Below are 15,785 nucleotides of genomic sequence, written 5' to 3' on the forward strand. Positions count from 1 at the left end.
TTATAGCTCTAATTCTTAGTATAGCTATTAGTAAACGCTTCTTATAAGGCTACTTAGTTTAGCTTAATATTATACTACTATCTTTAGCTAAAGAGATAATAACCTTTAGATAATATAAAGGCTAGCTTTATAGTCTCTACTACTATATATACGCTCTAGAATACCTAGCTAGATAAGTTAATTATAAGTAATATAGTCTCTATAAGCTATAAGAATAAGAGTAATAAGTAGAGTAGGTTAAGTTAAATTTAGCTATCTAAAGATAAGAAGTAGAAGAATACTCTAAGAATTCTCTATATATAGAGAGCTAAGTACTAAGACACTAGATAAAGTTATATAACTCTAGTAAATACTAAGCTAAACTATTATAATAATAATAAGAAATAGTAGAACTTATATATTATCTACTATTCTTACTATTATAATTACTAAAATCTACTTATAAATATAATTATCTCTTAGAGCTAGTAACTACTACCTAAGGTAATATTATTTCTATTATAAAGCTAGATTTATTAAAATTATATATATCTTTATTAGTAATACTATACTTTACCTTTATATTACCTACTAGATTAAACTACGTCTAAATAATTATAGAATCTTCTTACTTTACTCTCTAATAGTTATACTAGTAATTAAGCTATATTTTAAGCTTAGAATAGCGCGTAATAAAGTAGTTTAGCTAGATTTAACTAACAGCGTTTCTATCTTACTTAGTAAGCAGCTTGTTAGCTATATCTTAAATAGTAGCAAGCTAGAAGGTAAATCCTCGCGTGTCTAGGTTAAGTATATGCTCGACTATCGCCTGCTCTTTGTTCGCAGTAAGCTTTGTTAAATTAGGTGTCTTTTTGCGTCGTGGAGCGACTCTGTGGCGTCGACGGCGGACTTTCTCCCACCCTACGTTATAGAGAGCTGCAGCGCGCCGCAAGCTTAGCTCTGGGTTCTGTTGAATAGCCTGGAGCGCAAGCTGTATCCAGGATTCGTCTGAAGTCGATTGGGCGTTTGTGGAGGGCTTCATGATAGAGATGGTGGCATTTGGTGAGGGCTTGGCATTTTTGGGGCGTTCGGTGATATGGGGCGTTCGCTGATAAAGTACGTTATATAAGATACTACGAATCTACGTTAAAGATTTAGTATATTTAAAGAAAGAAAATTGTATTTTAAGTATTGCCGCGCGCTTAACAAAGCCTATACTCTTGTTAAACAAATCCTTCGAGCTGAGCATCCTCGAACCCAAGCCTGCTTTCTCGAAGTATTCATTCACCTCATACAAGTGGGGCAGCCTGAAGTAACTCGTTCTCTCTGTTTGTTTATTAAGGGAATGTCCGCAAAAGTCACCAAGCAGGACTCTTCTTAGGGTCAAATATGTCGGCTTCTTGGGGAACTTAACTCGGGGTCTCTTAGCCAGGCCATGGAACAAATCTAGGAATGCACTACCGATATTTTTAGGCGCGAACTCGAAACGCTCAGTCGACTCGCTCTGTCTGTTCGTCTCGATTACACTAAGCGCGTGTACAGGTTTGACCCCAAAGAAGAAGAACAGCGTCTTCGAGATCTCCTTGCTCGCCTCGAGGGAGCTGGCGTCCCAAAAGCCCGACCCCACGAGTGATGCTGAACCTGGCGCATAATTTGAACAGACAGAGACGCCATAACGAAGCGGAGCAGATGGACCAGAAAGTCCTTTCGCTGCTGGACAACTGTGAGGTATATGCTAAGAGAATTGTGGAGAGGATAGAATGTATGAAAGTCGTTTCTCTCAGTCAATGTAATCGAGGTAAGACTCTAGAAGCAGAGCAGACGAAAGGCGATACGAATAATTGTGGACCAGTGGGGATCACAACATTCTTGGGTCCTTGAATTCAAGAATGTTCTAGAAGGTCGGCTTCGAGATTGGGGTTAGGAGGAAGATGCCAACGTATTACGGGGAGAAGTAGAAGAGTTGATAGGGAAGGATGAACTTGAGGGTTAGTTAGATGTGTTCTCTTACAAAGCGACTGCATTCGTTCAAACCAACGGCTCTTTCACACAGATATGAAATTCCTATAGTGCCTGGGTGCCTTTAACTGATCACACAGCGTCTGCCTTCATCTTCTTCACCAGGGCTATCAATCACCGCTCCACTTTCCGCAAGCAACAGCTCATCAACTCTATCCTCGTCATATTCGACCCGCTTCCAAGTCTTCAAGCTCCCAATATTTGTGTCGAGTTCCCAAACCCGCGTTCGTCGGTAAAATCGCTTTCCGCCAAACGAACAATACCCCCCGAACCCAGTGCCACCTCCGTAGCACAGCCAAGGGCCAGGTTGACAGGTTTTGTTGCCATCCTGCTGCGTTGGTTGTGGCAGCAGAGCACAAAAGTCATTCACGTGATCGTGACCGCAGCCTAATGCTGATATGCCTCCCTTGGCCAAAGCGTCGTAGAAGTGGGAATTAAAGCTAGGGCACTCGGTCGGCTCCCTCCGGTGGCCGTTGCGTATACTAAGCGTGCAGTCTCCGAACTCAGGGAGAGGGATGTGTAGGAATGCCAAAGAAAGATAAAAGCGGCTGTCGTTATTGTCGCTTCGTTGCGCTTGGGAGGCGTTCACGAACCAATCAACTTGGCTTTGCTTGATAGGTTCGTAATCGGGTTTGTGTATCAAGCTTCGTATTTGACCGTGCGAATCCAGGAAATATAAAGTCGATAACGGGCGCTGTGACGGGACTGGAGCCAGGACTTGAAGGAAGAAGTTGCCTATGCCGTCGACTTGCTCCGGGCCTGACTCGCAGAGGCTGAAGGGCAGATTCTGAAGTATTGACATCTGTGCCGTGCCTGTAATCCAGTCAGCAAGAATGCACAGCTGCCATTGCCAAGACCCAGCTAAAAAGCTGCATAACTACCTTGCAGAGCAAAGCAGTCTAGACCATTTGCGAGCGTGCGGCCACTCTGAGTGTATCATCGACTGCTAGCACCGTGTACCGGGTACCATATGAAAGAAGTACTCACGTGACAATGCATGGGTACCCTCACTATCATGATTGCCAAAGACGGCCGCGAATGGAATTGAACGCTCGATGATGGGCGCAACCACCTTGAAGAGGGCGGATTGACTGTCGGGGATATCGTGGTGCAACTGATCTCCAGTAAAAACCACAAGGTCTGGTTTCTCGACATCCAAGACCTTTCCAATGAAGTTTACCGTAAGTGGGTCAGCCTCGCTCTCTGGCAGATACTTTCCATGGGCATCTATAGCATCTTTGCAAAGCCCGACGCCAGTGCCCATGTGTGTGTCAGAGATCTGGAGAATCTTGAATTTGCCATCCTTGTTGACTCTCAAAGCCTCCCGAGCATCTGGTCTCGGCTTGGCCCTGCCGCGGAGCACGCTTAGCTTTGCAACTGGTACCTTTGGCTGAGCGTGAAGCTGGAGCGGTAATGGCATAAGCGTCCATTGTGGTCGTGGGTCAACGGCGTCCACACCAAAGAGAACGTCCACCTCTGTCACAGCCTGGCCAATCTTGCCGGAGAACTTGCTTCTCAGCACCCAGATTCCGCCAGGTCGACTCTCCCAGAAATGATCCGAGCCTGAATTCGGCGGCGGCTCGCCGACTGTGATATCCGTAACCACCAGGTCCTCAGTTCCAAGCTCTTTCTCATTGGCTAGCGCTACATACAACCATGCGCTCTTCCGAGTTGTATATAGATGGAGCTCTTTCTCAATGCGGTGCCACATATGCGGGTCCAGTGTACAAGTGGAAGGAGGAACTGTCGGAGAAAAGACGCACACGGTGAGGTCCGTGACAACTGGATGAGCAACAACGACCGTGGTATGAGAATTAAAGGATGTCGCCACTTTGGAGGGAAAGAAGAACCGCAAAAGAGTACGAAGCAGTATAGCTAGTACTGCCGATGCAATCGCAAAAGGCCATTTTGCGCCATAGGAGGCCATGTGGAGCCACGGCGGTTCTAGGGAACACACTCGAGCGGCTGGTAAACCTAGTCAGCCAGGAAAAGGAAGACACAACTCGCGCAATGACATGTTAGTACACTCGTAGCAACAGATGGGATAATCGGCCGATGCGCACCTAATACTATCGCTTGCGGGTTGCTCTATGAACGGAGTAGGCACGAGACGCGAAAGGAGGCGACCTCGCTGGCTGCGGCGCAGAGGATTGATGAAGTAGAGGGGGAAAGGAGAGCGTAGGTACATGAACCCCGCAGGCGTTGCGCGGAATTACAGGACCGCCGGTAAATTATTCCACTAATACCGGCAGACCGTGTTCGTGCGCGTGATGCGCGGATTACAGAACGCGCTAGACTTTAATAATACACAAGTCTACTATTATAAACTTAATTAAAGCTTAGTTAACTAGGTTATATAAAGTAGTAACTATATCTAGTAATACTATACTATAGAATTAGAAGAAGGTAGTATAATAAGCAGAATATAAGATAGCCTTTAAGCGCTTAGCTATGCGACGGAAACTGTTTACAAACGACCGTAACGACACTGTGCGCGAACTTGCGTTCTCGACCTCACTATCATGCTGACGCTGTAGGAGGCCATTGGACGTTCGAACCCTGAGGATCTCGACATACCTCTTCATGGCATTAAGATTGCAGGAGTGGTGGGAGGGCATTCGGTAGTATAAGTAAGCTATCCGTGATGTTACAGTGTCGGGGTCCATGCTTACACGAGGACCGCGACAATATCCGAACCGCAGCAAACGGTGTCTACTGGCTCTGCGACCCCCTCATAATCAAGATCGCATCGCTGATCCATGAGCTTGATTCCAAGTCGTGCACTACTTCGTATTAGGTATATTCCGCTTGTAGCAAACGACAAATTCTCTTCAAATCTGGATCTCGTGCACCACTCCTCCGCGACCGTCGATCCGGTGCTTTCTGTGTCCTATCTCGTACTCTGGAACAAATGCATCGCCCACGATGATGTATCTCTTATTGCCCACGCGCTGAGTAGATTCATTGCCATCCGCCAAAAAGCCGCCAGCTCTTCATACTCGAATTCATATTGTCTCCCTCACTGATTTAATTCTTCACAAGCAGCCTGGATCTGCTCAGCCCCAAGGATATCGAGCTCAGCTAACTCCGGTGCAGCCTCGACCAAGATAGCCCCCGCCAACCCCGCCACAACCTCACAGAAGAAATCCCCGTCGGCGCCCTTAGTGAACTTCAAAGTGGCAGTCAACTGGGCATCGGGACTCGGGGCTTTATTGCCACTGCCAATGCGATCCCGATATCCGGGCGCCCAGTAACTGGCTACGACTACGGCGGGGCCGTTGCATACCCGCATCGAGCTAAACGTTGGGACGGGATGGTCTCGTGCGAAGAGAGAGGGAAGCCCTAAAAAGAGCGAGCGTCCGGATATCCCGCGTGGCTTTACGATCGGCTCTTCGTAATGCATGGTGTGACAGCTCTTCTCGCTCGAGTTGGCGGATTTAGTCACCATGCTTGCCGCGACGGCGAGGAGCGCGTTCAACTGGTCGGCTCTGGCGGCGTAGGAGCCGATGTTTATACTCAGTGTGCCATCGTTCGCGAGGACACCGTCATTTTCGTAGGGCACTTTGTTGTTGATCGTGTAATCGCTGTCTTTGTTGCAGGCAACTGTCGGTGTAGCCGTTCCGGAAACGGTCGTCGTACCGGTGGTAATGCTGCTGCAGGCTGATTTAAGCGCGGTGCTTATCCCGGTGAATAACGCGTCTTGTGAAAGTGTGCCGTAGTGCACGGGAGATGAGTTTACGGTTGCCGTGGCGTAGGCTGTTTGTGGAGTGCAGCTCGGCATCGACGTGCAGTCATCTTCGAAGTTGGGCTGAGGCGTGCAGACCATGCAGGCTTGAGAATTCGTTTGGGGCTTCATAGGCGCCTGGGTGATGGTCGCTTGCGCACTGTTGGATGGAGGTGCGGTGTAGGCACATTGAGCGCCGTAAGTCGCCCCGGATGATGTCGAGAGCGCTTGCCACGTGCTTGACCCTTGACAGATGCAGCCTTCAGACGTTATTCCGAGACCAGGATCCATATCTTGGACGTCACAACTTGGCTGTGCAGGGGGCGTTGTAGTTGGACTAGCAGGGGGCGTCGTAGTTGAACCGGCAGCGGTACTGAACGGGCAAGCGCTGGCGTCGCGTTTCACTTTCTTCATGGGCCGAGCGGCGAAGTTTTGGTGCAGTGTCTGAATAGACGAGTCTACGTCGCCCATGAACTGTTCGAAGTCCGCGGTAGTCAGAGGAGCGAGGTCTCGAAATTCAAATAAAGGCGCTGTGCGGTCCAGCCTGAACATCTTCTCGACCTGAGTTCCAAGGCCACCGATGGATTCATCGTACTGTTTGTCGAATGTCGTCAACAAATCTGGGCTTGGACTGCCTTTGTCGATATCCTCAATCCATTCCTTGATACTCAGGGTGGTAGGAATGCCCGGTTTGGGAAAATTGCCGATATAGTTGTATTGCAGACCTCCAAATCTGTCACCAGGTACAGGGTTCTCGACCGCCCCAGTGCAGTAGTCGCTATCGATACTATATGCTGTTAGCTGGGCAAGTGAGCTGTAAAGCCACGCTGCCTACGTACCTCGCTTGAAATTTACCTTTCTTGAAGACTGTTTTGTAGCATGCGAGTGTGTTGAAGATATCGAAGAGCTCGTTGTCAGCAGGAAAAAATGACTTGACTGCGCTGTAAATCGTGACGAATTCCGTTCGTGGCATGAACGGAATCCACGACTTAGGACTCATCTCCTGAGTGTTTGGATCGTTCGGATCTACCGGCTTGTTCGCAGCCTTTGCGTAAGATAAGACCAGAGTACAGAATCCAAGCACTGCGTCATTGATCTTCTCGACATCGACTCTTAGCGAGAGGTGGTTGGTGAAATAAACTTTGGTGACTAGCTGGATGTTTTGGCCTCTAGTGATACCAGTGTCGCCATTAAGGATGTTCCTGCTGTCCTTTACGCCTTGTACATTCTCTTTCATCAAGGAGTATAGCGCTTCTAGAGGCATCGATGCAGTGATTTGAGGAGCCCACTGAATCTGGTCTTTGTTCGTGTTTTCATTTAGGCCCCTGACGGTCCAAGGACCGGAACATTGCTGGTAGTTCTCAATGGTAACCTGATTTGGCGGGTTTTCACTCCAAGGTGTCCAACTCGCCTGCAAACGTTAATTGCGTCAAGGTTGGAGCCCATTTAGCGAAGTACTTACCAAGTCGTCATGAGCTGCTCTGCCAGCGGTTGCAGCGCTCCCATCGCCGACTCTAATGTTCCTGCCATCCAAGACATACTCCGCGCTGAGTTTTCCCTTGCCTTGTTCGACAGAAGTGTCTACTGAAAGCACAAAGTTCGCCCCAAAACGGCCCTGAACCGTCTTGCGTTTTGCTAAAAAGGTATCTTCGAGGCTGCATTGATCGTTTGAAAACTGGATTCGGGGAGTTTCAAACTCTGCTCCGATGCCCGCGTCTCCAGAAGTAGTAGGTCCATCGTTGAGCTCGACCAGGTCAATGTCCTCATACGCTTCTTCGCAAGCAGGGGGGAGTACGAGTGGAGATATTGCCGGTAATACAGCCGCTTTTGCGGTAAGCAAAAGGGAAAGAAAAAGTACGGAATGCATGCTAGGCTGCTCTGCTCACCGAATAGCAAAAAGCGTTTACGGCTAGAGAAGAGAGAAAAGACTGGATTCGGTTTTTGATTAATCAAGAAGCGGGACATGCAGAGATATATATGCAACCCCCCACCCCAACAATGGTTAACCAGGGAAGCTCTTCCTATTTCCCAATTCCATCAGAGCGTTGATTAGGATTAACCACCGTGTCCGCTCATAAGGCGCAGCAAGTTGCCGGAGGATGCTCGAGAGACTGCACACGTCGCTTTTTTGGACCTGACCTGTGTGACACGAAACATCATCAAGTGTTTCAATGTGCTGACACTCAATGTCACCACGGTCAAGTTTCATGGTTGCTGGCCACGACCTACGCAATCCTTACTCCTTTCCTTTTCTAAATGAGTAAGACGGATTAAATTAATATGTTAGCTATAACAATTCAGAGTCTTCTGCATTGTGGTGTCTGCTAAATGTAGGCGTGCCCATGAAGAAAATGTGACATCCTAGTAAAATGGAGAACGGGGTTTACCGACACTCACCAGAAGGCCACGCTGGCTGCAGCTATCTAGGTAATATTCTGAGGTCTTTAATCAAGCAACGTAAGGTGTGAAGGGAGGAATGCTCGAAACCATTTGAAGGCGGCGTTAAGATGTAAAGAGTGTTAGATTGAAACAACATCAAAGCCAGATAGGAGGCACAGTTGTAAAGGCAGGGCTAAAATGTAAAGAGTGTTAGATTGAAACAGCATCGGAGCCAGATAAGAGGCACAGTTGTGAAGGCAGTGTTCGGTCAGTTTATAATGAACAAGCCAAAAATACCAGGTGGCGCGTGTTGGCGTTGGACGGACGCTTGGCTGGCTGTGCCGTGACAGGCGTATTCCGATCTCGCTCCGGGAGGAATGTGAATGCCAGGTTGCACTGTAGTGATAAGTCACGTGCACAGTCATAGGAACAGCTGAAAATGACGTCAGCTGAGGCGAGTTCTTGGCGTGGTCAGCCGACACATCATCCTTGATTGCTATCAGGTACTCGCTGAACAACGCGATCAACAACCTCGACAAGAGACAAACTAGTTCACTATGGCTCTCATGGCTCTCCCAAACGAGCTTCTTGACGTCATCGTTGAATACTCTCTATCATGGAGCTTCGAGAACTTGGCAACGACCTGCAAGAGAATCTATGCGCTATGCACACCATTCATCAAGCGCCACAACGAGCTGCGCTCCCGCTTCCGACATTTTGGCTACTACGCTCACGCGCGCGACAGCCTGGTGGCCGCTTCCGACCTCATCAGCCTCATCGCCGCTGACCCCATCGTTGCGCGGTATATTCGAACCGCAAACCTTGTAGAGGACAGCAAGTTCCTTCCGCATCTACGTGTCCGTGAACCACCAAAGTCGGTCCCAAGCATTGAGGATGGAGGAGTCATTGTCCAACTATTTGCCAACTCTACCTATCTCCGGCGAGCCCGGCTAGACTGGAGGAAGTACTATTCTACGTTCGCGGAGGACGTCAGGGAGATGCGCTATTCGCAGCACGGCAGTGCCTTTCTCCTAACGCTGCTCGGTGACGCCGAGAACCTCACCATACCAAATTCATGGAAGCCGAATGCCGCGACGACTCGGCTGCTCCATGTCCTTATCAAGGAGGCTAAGCAACCCAGCTTTCTGTCTTCCTCTTCCGCTCTTCGGCCAGTCACAAATTTCCGTGGATCATTATCGAGAACTGGGACTGAAAATGTTGGCTTGAGTTGGGCGCACCCCTTCCTCGCTCTACCGCATTTGACGTCGTTTAGCGGTCCTGGCTTCTTCGCAACCGGGGAAAACCCTAGAAGTCTCGCGTTTGGAGGTTCGCCTTATGTCGCAGACAGACTTGAGGCAGCTCATCTCAGTTGCTGTTGTATCGACGACGTAGGCATAACCGACTTCCTCAAGCATACACCACGCCTGAAGACGTTGTCATACTCGCATAGCACAAAGCATGTCGATCGTCCTCCAGACTGGGATATCTGCAAGTTTATCAATACAGTAGCGCGCGAAGCCGGGAGTCATCTTATCGAACTTGAGGTAGCAATCTGTAAATTGCGCGGCTCTATCCTTCCCGGAAAGGCATCGACACGTGGTTTCCAGAAGCTACAGAAGTTCGAGTTTCCTCAGGAACTTGTCATGTGCAACTTCAATGCCGCGGGTGTCACGGGGAACATTGCTACCTCGTTGCAGCGCCTCTTCAACGGCTCACTGGACCCGTTCGTACGCGACTTGATACCCACTTCAGTCACGCATCTAGCGTTGATGTCCAATGGAATGGGTCCTTATGATAAAGCTCTTGATGCCTTGTTCCGTCACTTTCGTGCGGTACGCAGATCGCAGCTGCCTGATCTCCAACACGTGTGGATCAACCTTCAACAGGAGGCGGATAATGTCTACAAGCAACAGTGCAACAAGATCGTTGCGGAGTGTGATAGAGAAGGTGTGGTTGTGCATTTGAGGAACCGGGGTCTCACCTGGGATTGGTAACCCTGTATGGCTGCTGCGAACCAGGCATTGGAGATAGAGAAGTCCGACCTGAAGCGTCGCCTTGATATTGCCGAAGCAACAGAAAATGCCAGCAAGGGTACAGCAGCCATTGGATGCTTGGCAAGATATTTCTCTCCTAGAGAAAAAGAAGGCCGAATTTCTTGATCTCATGATCAGCAGTGCAGGTACGCAGCAAGTGACAGATCAAGATATCATTCACGGCTTCTCCGGGCTTCGGCAAAGTGTCCAACAACTCGCAAAGAATCAAGCCTCGAACCTCACCAAGAGCCGCCCATCGATGTTCTCCGATGGGTCGCGTACGGATAAACAGCTCTATCCCAAATTTCGAGGCATGGCACCCAAAGACGTCGGTTCTCGGATCAGAATGGCGCATCTGGGATATCCATTTCGACTGAGTCTTTAGTCGGGCCCTTTTCGGTCTCAAAAGTCCCGAGCGAGACACAAAGAGCGAGGACATGTGGCATTTAGAAAATGCGCTACTCGACTTCGAAGATGTACTGGTGGATAGCCGTAAAGGTCGTTGAGTTCCGAAATCAAGATGTACCTCAACCGACTCTTTCGTAGTGGACTACGACATGATAGCGGACTGGAGAGTCTGCACGCCGCAATGCATTAGCACAATGGAGATACCCGAGAGGTACAGCGAGGTAGTCTCCCAGCCGGTCCTTGATTTCTTGAAACCTTTGTCATCTAGATCAGCGTCGCAAACACAGCAACGACGAGTTGGGGAACAAAGTCTTGTAGGTCTGTAGCAACGCGGTTACTCTAAAGTCGATGATACAAGCTCCAGAGAAGATTATGCCATCGTAACTCTTGACCCTGGACGCGCTCTATACTCAAAAATCGGTCACGTTGCGAAATGTATGGACGTCGAAGGGGGGGAAAGCATCGGACCAGAGCGACGAGATCGCGTATATTCTCTTTGGAGCCTTGACCAAGTTTCGGGACAGGATTACCAAGGAGACCAAAGTGCTAGAAAAGGCGCAGGTCATCCTCAAGAAACGACAAGGGGAAGGATACATACATTTCGTGTTGGGATAAATAATCAATGGGTCCCTCGCGCCCTAAGCGGCTTCCACCTGTTCTCTCCGATTACCGGCCTGAACACAGCCCCACAATGTGCGATGACCTCTCGTACGCTCCTGTAGCCCGTCGCGTGCTTCTCATACTCGTTACCTGCTGTAATACTGATGCCGCACTGTGCGACGGCGCGTCGCCTTCGAATCGACACGACGCACACGACGCGACAGGGTTCTGTAGCTGCGCCGCAACTCCCACTGCAACAGAGTCGTCGCATCCTCAGCTGAGAGCGAAAAGCAATGACGATACAGTAGCATCGTCTACCGGAGCATCGCCATGGCCAACTATCCGCAACTTCTGCCATGGAATTGCCAGTGCCACCAGTGCCACCAGTGCCCACCAGCGCGCACACAAACCCACCACGAAAGCACGCGACTCGGCGACGCAGGCACCGAGTACAATCCATAGACCACCTCCTGCAAGCCAAACGAGGCAATTCGCATCCTCAGTCAGCCGTGCTTCCCATTTCGTTCCCACTTCTCCAATCCCCTTTGCACATTCGGGCGCGGGACGGGGTGTAAGTACGGAAATGCTGCGGGAACACATTAGTAAGTATCGAAGACTGGTTCGTGGAGTGTTGGAATCTGACGGTGTGTCTCGCACTGTGCCAAGACGGGCCACCCGCATCCAAGCGATGAAGCCACGTGCTGCGGAAGGATCCATGGATGGCGATAGTGCCGAGAGCTGAGAAAAAAGAATAAAGTCGAGGGAAAGCAAAAAGCTGAAATTTTGTGTAAGGAAATCGACCAATGCAGGCCCGGATCTCAAGTCTAGCCCCGATCTCTATCTATTCTAAGGATGCTGTATGCTGCCGCTCATGGTACTCAATGCAGTCCGCTCTCACCCGTCTCGGCCATATACCGCTGGCAGTCCACCAGCGTCGTGACCATCTTGGCCACTTCTTCTAATCGGCCTAGCACGATCTCGTTGCCCTTCACGAACCCATAGCACTGATACTTGATCTGTGTCCTCTCACAGAACTGCCTCACCAAGACCTGCCCTCTGCGCAAGTTATGCCGCGGCACCCGCGGGAACAAGTGATGCACAGCCTGAAATTGCAATCCGCCGTGCACAAAGTCCAGCCAAGCGGGACAGTCCACGTCCATGGTAGTGCGGAGCTGGCGCTGGGGAAACGACTCGTTGGGCCCGAGATCGGCCGTCGGCATGCCCCAGTGGGAGAGCGTTATCTGAACGTGGAGGATCATAGTCGCAAGGTGGGAGATCAGAACGAAGCCTATGCGAATGGGCCAGCTAGGGAGCGTGAGCCATACAAGTCCGTAACCGAAGAGGGCCCAGTAGCACGCCATAAAGGCGATTTCAACAGGGCGTGTCCACCATGCGGCACCCAATTGTGCAGCGCGCGGGGACATGAGGTGAGCCCAGGATAGCGCATAAAGGTTGAAGCGCGCGAGAGCCATGACCGGGTAGTACGTGTAGCGTTGGTAGGGAATGAGAAAGTCTGCGACGCCGTCCCACACGAATTGGAAGTTGTAGAAGGAGCTCAAGATCGATTTCATGTATGTAGGCGACGTGGAGAAGAGGGGCACGTTCTGGATGTCGGGGTCATGCTCGGGCATGTTGGTGATGAGGTGGTGGACGTTGTGCGACGATTTCCACCAGCCAATGGAGAGGCCGCAGCAGAAGTCGGCGATGAAAGCGCCGATGAGGGTATCGACTACGAAGTTGCCAGTTATCCCGCGGTGGCCGGCGTCATGGGCGGTGAACATAATTTGTTGCTGTGAGGGATTAGCCTGCGAGCCCAGGGTGCACAGGACTGCGAGGGGAGACGTACCCAGAACAGGCCCAGTACTATGGCCGACGTGAGGTACCACTTTGAGTACAGCAAGTACAGAAATGTCGCGAACAACAGCGTGTACCGGACAGATTCCTTCAAGTACTCGACGTAGCGGCAGCTATACAAGCCTTCGGCCTTGATCTGCTCGTGCAGCGCTCGATATTCCATGATGATGGCGCGCTGCGTCTCGGCGTCGACGGAGGGATTGCCGAGCAGGCCCGCAACCACCTCCTTGTGCTCCAATGCCGTCGCATATCGCTCCCGCGCGCTCTTCTTGTCCGCCGCACTATCCGAGGCGGGTATGAGAGGCTGCTTCTCCGGGTCTACGCTGGCAGTGGGCGATGTCCTGCGCGTGCATGTCGCGGTCGTGCTCAACTTCTTGTTGAGAACGGCGGCAGCCTTGGGTCTAGTGTCAGCCAGATCTAGGAGCGCACGCGCCGAAGAGCACGGTATTGATATCGCTGATATCGGAGAGCACCCACGGAGCCGAGGTCAACACTCCGTCTGGACCGCCTGCCATTTGTATGCACGTCCGCGCCCTTCTCATGTGCGGGCTTCTGTTGGAATTCTGGCGAGCGGATCGGGGGTGTGAGGTTCGTCCACGGCTCGTGAATCGGGCCCAGGCGGTGTTGTTTCATCATCAACAGCGCCTTGGGGGAGTGGTATCTGGCATGAAGTCAGTCTTGGCGCGCCGAGTAGCCTCGCGCCGTCGCTGACTTTTCCAAGAAGGGCATGATGGGACCGAATTTACGCGCGCTTACTCTCGCGACTTACATGTTTATCTGATCAGTCGCATCGCTGCCAACCATGTGCAGAATCGCAAGGCGGCCGCCAGGGTGCCTGTCGATCCATGCCCCCAGGTCCAGGGCATATCCTTCGTGTATGACGATTGGCTGGCCGTCCGCGACCAGGCGCTCGATCTCGCGGGCCGGGATAGGGTGTCGCGACATGAAGGGCGGAGGTGTGAGTTGGGAGTGGCCTGGACTGCTGGCAGGACAGTCTTGTACTATATAGCGCCATGACGCACCGGGTGCCCGTTGCCCCTTTCACTAAAACTGAAAAGACGTCCAAGCGCAGCGACATGTGGACCGTGGTGCGCGGCGGTGGCGATGCGAAGCTATTAGTAGCTGGTACAACTTCCCGAGGTCGCGGCCGTGTGAACTTCAAACGCTCAGCCCTCGGGAACTTGGCGCCATGGCAGGGAGGCGTAGCTGGGCGGCGGGCCATGTCGAATGACCCGCGCGCGATGTGTCGCCCTCTGATTCTGCCGGAGGTACGCGTACTCGTTCACAGGTACGCGTTCTCGTTCACCTCCTCGCGACTTTGGCGATTTCCAGTCGTAGTGCATCGAATGGGGCTAGCGCCGCTTAGCGCTGTGGCCCAACCTCGAAACCTTGACGCCTCTCCCACTCCTGCGTCGCTCTTCTTTCGTCCACCAATGAGCGGCATTCCCCAACATTATTATCACGCCCCTCTATTCCGAAGATCTACGCGTGTGAGATCTACAAGGGTGCGTGGGTGAGATCTAGGCGTGGACCCCTATCTTCGTAACGGAAAACGATGCTCTACAAAAACCCGACGGCTGTACATAATCCTGATACAACTCACATCATCCCCGCTCTAGTTACAATGCGACTCCCTCCATCCTGGGTATTCTGGAGACATGGGCGCTGGTTTTACGTCGGAACTCTTGCGTTTCCGTCGCTTCACGACCTTCTTCTGCAGCATGATCGTGCCAGCGCACGCGGCCTGGAATTGCCGCCTATTGGTCAGTCGACTATACGGCCTACCTAGATAGGAAAGTCGCAACCAGGAGCAAACAATTCCGCTCTTGTCACGGTCTCCTGCCTTTCTTTGTCAAGATCAAAGAGGGCTTTTGCGCCCTTCTCAATTGCGTCATCATTCCGTTGCGCCTCCACCTCCTGTTCCTCGATCTTCTTCTCTAATATTGCAGACTGCATCGATGCATCCAAAAAGCCTTTCGCATGGCCGGATCTGGCGTCTGTATGCACGTAGTCCTGAACACATTGTTTGAATTCGGTCCACTCCCTGCCCTCGATAAAGTGCGATCCGAGATACCCGTTGCGCAGGGGTCTGCAGATCACTCGCGATGACCTGGTCTAGCTGGCGGTGTAGGGAAGCTTCCATTGCTCCCTGTGCCGTTCCGGCGAGACGAGCCTACTCGGGATGATCACATAGCTGATCCACTGGCTTGCCAGGATCAAATGCGTCCATGAGATCCCGATAACCATCGCCTTGGAGTTCCTGCTCAAGCCTAGTTTTGGTTGCGGCGATGAGATCGTCTGTGAGCTTATTAACGATAGATGAACGCTTGGTTAAGGATTCCTTTGCTGCTTCTTCTGCCTGAGGCCGAGATCGAGTTGGGAATTCCTTTTGTCCGCTCAAAGTCATCTCAACACTAAATTACTTCCCAGTGTCGTATATGTCCACGGACTATTCAGCAACAGACGTACGGCGTAGACGAAACATGGTGTTTGCTGACCGCTGCAGCTCCCGGCAGAAGACCTCCCCAAAGCTCAGATAGGATCTAAAGGGCAAATACCATGGTGACCTGGTCCCGTGGCTTGTTGAAGTAAACGGCACAGCAGCCTCGATTGCGAAATGTTTGCATTGTGACCCGTCAGGACGTGTGCAGCCAACCGTGCCACAAAGATCCCGGCGCTTAGTATTGCAAGCTCTCGACGAATCACATCACCGCGAATATTCCAGCGCTTCGTGATGCGCAGTTGTGGATCGAGAGCTGGTAAACAGGGGATTGGACAAATCAGACCAT

The 15,785-nt window shown here is 51.1% G+C and overlaps 6 protein-coding genes across 6 annotated transcripts; 2 read left to right on the forward strand and 4 right to left on the reverse strand.

Annotated features, from left to right (window-relative positions):
* Positions 1 to 2,062: 2,062 nt before the first annotated feature.
* On the reverse strand, positions 2,063 to 3,709 carry BU26DRAFT_440311 (Metallo-dependent phosphatase; the record flags this gene model as incomplete). The annotated part of the gene is made up of 2 exons (XM_033824384.1): positions 2,063 to 2,811; positions 2,986 to 3,709. 2 exons carry the CDS (start codon positions 3,707 to 3,709, stop codon positions 2,063 to 2,065), a joined length of 1,473 nt encoding a protein of 490 aa, XP_033676526.1.
* Positions 3,710 to 4,643: 934 nt separating this feature from the next.
* On the reverse strand, positions 4,644 to 7,589 carry BU26DRAFT_585567 (uncharacterized protein; the record flags this gene model as incomplete). The annotated part of the gene is made up of 3 exons (XM_033834641.1): positions 4,644 to 6,509; positions 6,562 to 7,133; positions 7,185 to 7,589. 3 exons carry the CDS (start codon positions 7,587 to 7,589, stop codon positions 5,018 to 5,020), a joined length of 2,469 nt encoding a protein of 822 aa, XP_033676527.1. The 3' UTR covers positions 4,644 to 5,017.
* A 1,020-nt stretch (positions 7,590 to 8,609) lies between these two features.
* On the forward strand, positions 8,610 to 10,163 carry BU26DRAFT_172519 (uncharacterized protein). Its single transcript, XM_033820289.1, has one exon. The coding sequence runs from the start codon at positions 8,659 to 8,661 to the stop codon at positions 10,093 to 10,095; it is 1,437 nt and encodes a 478-aa protein (XP_033676528.1). The 5' UTR covers positions 8,610 to 8,658; the 3' UTR covers positions 10,096 to 10,163.
* A 1,070-nt stretch (positions 10,164 to 11,233) lies between these two features.
* BU26DRAFT_556034 (uncharacterized protein) lies at positions 11,234 to 11,884 on the forward strand (the record flags this gene model as incomplete). Its single annotated transcript, XM_033832356.1, has 1 exon — positions 11,234 to 11,884. One exon carries the CDS (start codon positions 11,234 to 11,236, stop codon positions 11,882 to 11,884), a length of 651 nt encoding a protein of 216 aa, XP_033676529.1.
* A 20-nt stretch (positions 11,885 to 11,904) lies between these two features.
* Positions 11,905 to 14,056, reverse strand: BU26DRAFT_495996 (delta 8-(E)-sphingolipid desaturase). The gene is made up of 4 exons (XM_033826238.1): positions 13,766 to 14,056; positions 13,474 to 13,657; positions 12,989 to 13,390; positions 11,905 to 12,932 (listed from the first exon to the last, which is right to left on the reverse strand). The coding sequence occupies exons 1-4, from the start codon at positions 13,939 to 13,941 to the stop codon at positions 12,021 to 12,023; spliced, it is 1,674 nt and encodes a 557-aa protein (XP_033676530.1). The 5' UTR covers positions 13,942 to 14,056; the 3' UTR covers positions 11,905 to 12,020.
* Positions 14,057 to 14,611: 555 nt separating this feature from the next.
* Positions 14,612 to 15,403, reverse strand: BU26DRAFT_511318 (uncharacterized protein; the record flags this gene model as incomplete). The annotated part of the gene is made up of 3 exons (XM_033827296.1): positions 14,612 to 14,753; positions 14,813 to 15,085; positions 15,174 to 15,403. The coding sequence occupies 3 exons, from the start codon at positions 15,401 to 15,403 to the stop codon at positions 14,612 to 14,614; spliced, it is 645 nt and encodes a 214-aa protein (XP_033676531.1).
* Between the last annotated feature and the right edge of the window lie 382 nt (positions 15,404 to 15,785).

Source organism: Trematosphaeria pertusa, assembly GCF_010094035.1.
Source record: "Trematosphaeria pertusa strain CBS 122368 unplaced genomic scaffold BU26scaffold_23, whole genome shotgun sequence".
Classification (NCBI taxonomy): Eukaryota; Fungi; Ascomycota; class Dothideomycetes; order Pleosporales; family Trematosphaeriaceae; genus Trematosphaeria; species Trematosphaeria pertusa.

Coding starts and splice junctions, on each gene's coding strand:
- BU26DRAFT_495996 (XM_033826238.1), bottom strand. CDS start 13,941: ATGTCGCGACACCCTATCCCGGCCCGCGAGATCGAGCGCCTGGTCGCG. Junction 13,658..13,765: donor GCGACTGATCAGATAAACAT/GTAAGTCGCGAG, acceptor ACTTCATGCCAG/ATACCACTCCCCCAAGGCGC. Junction 12,933..12,988: donor TAGTACTGGGCCTGTTCTGG/GTACGTCTCCCC, acceptor AATCCCTCACAG/CAACAAATTATGTTCACCGC.
- BU26DRAFT_172519 (XM_033820289.1), top strand. CDS start 8,659: ATGGCTCTCATGGCTCTCCCAAACGAGCTTCTTGACGTCATCGTTGAA.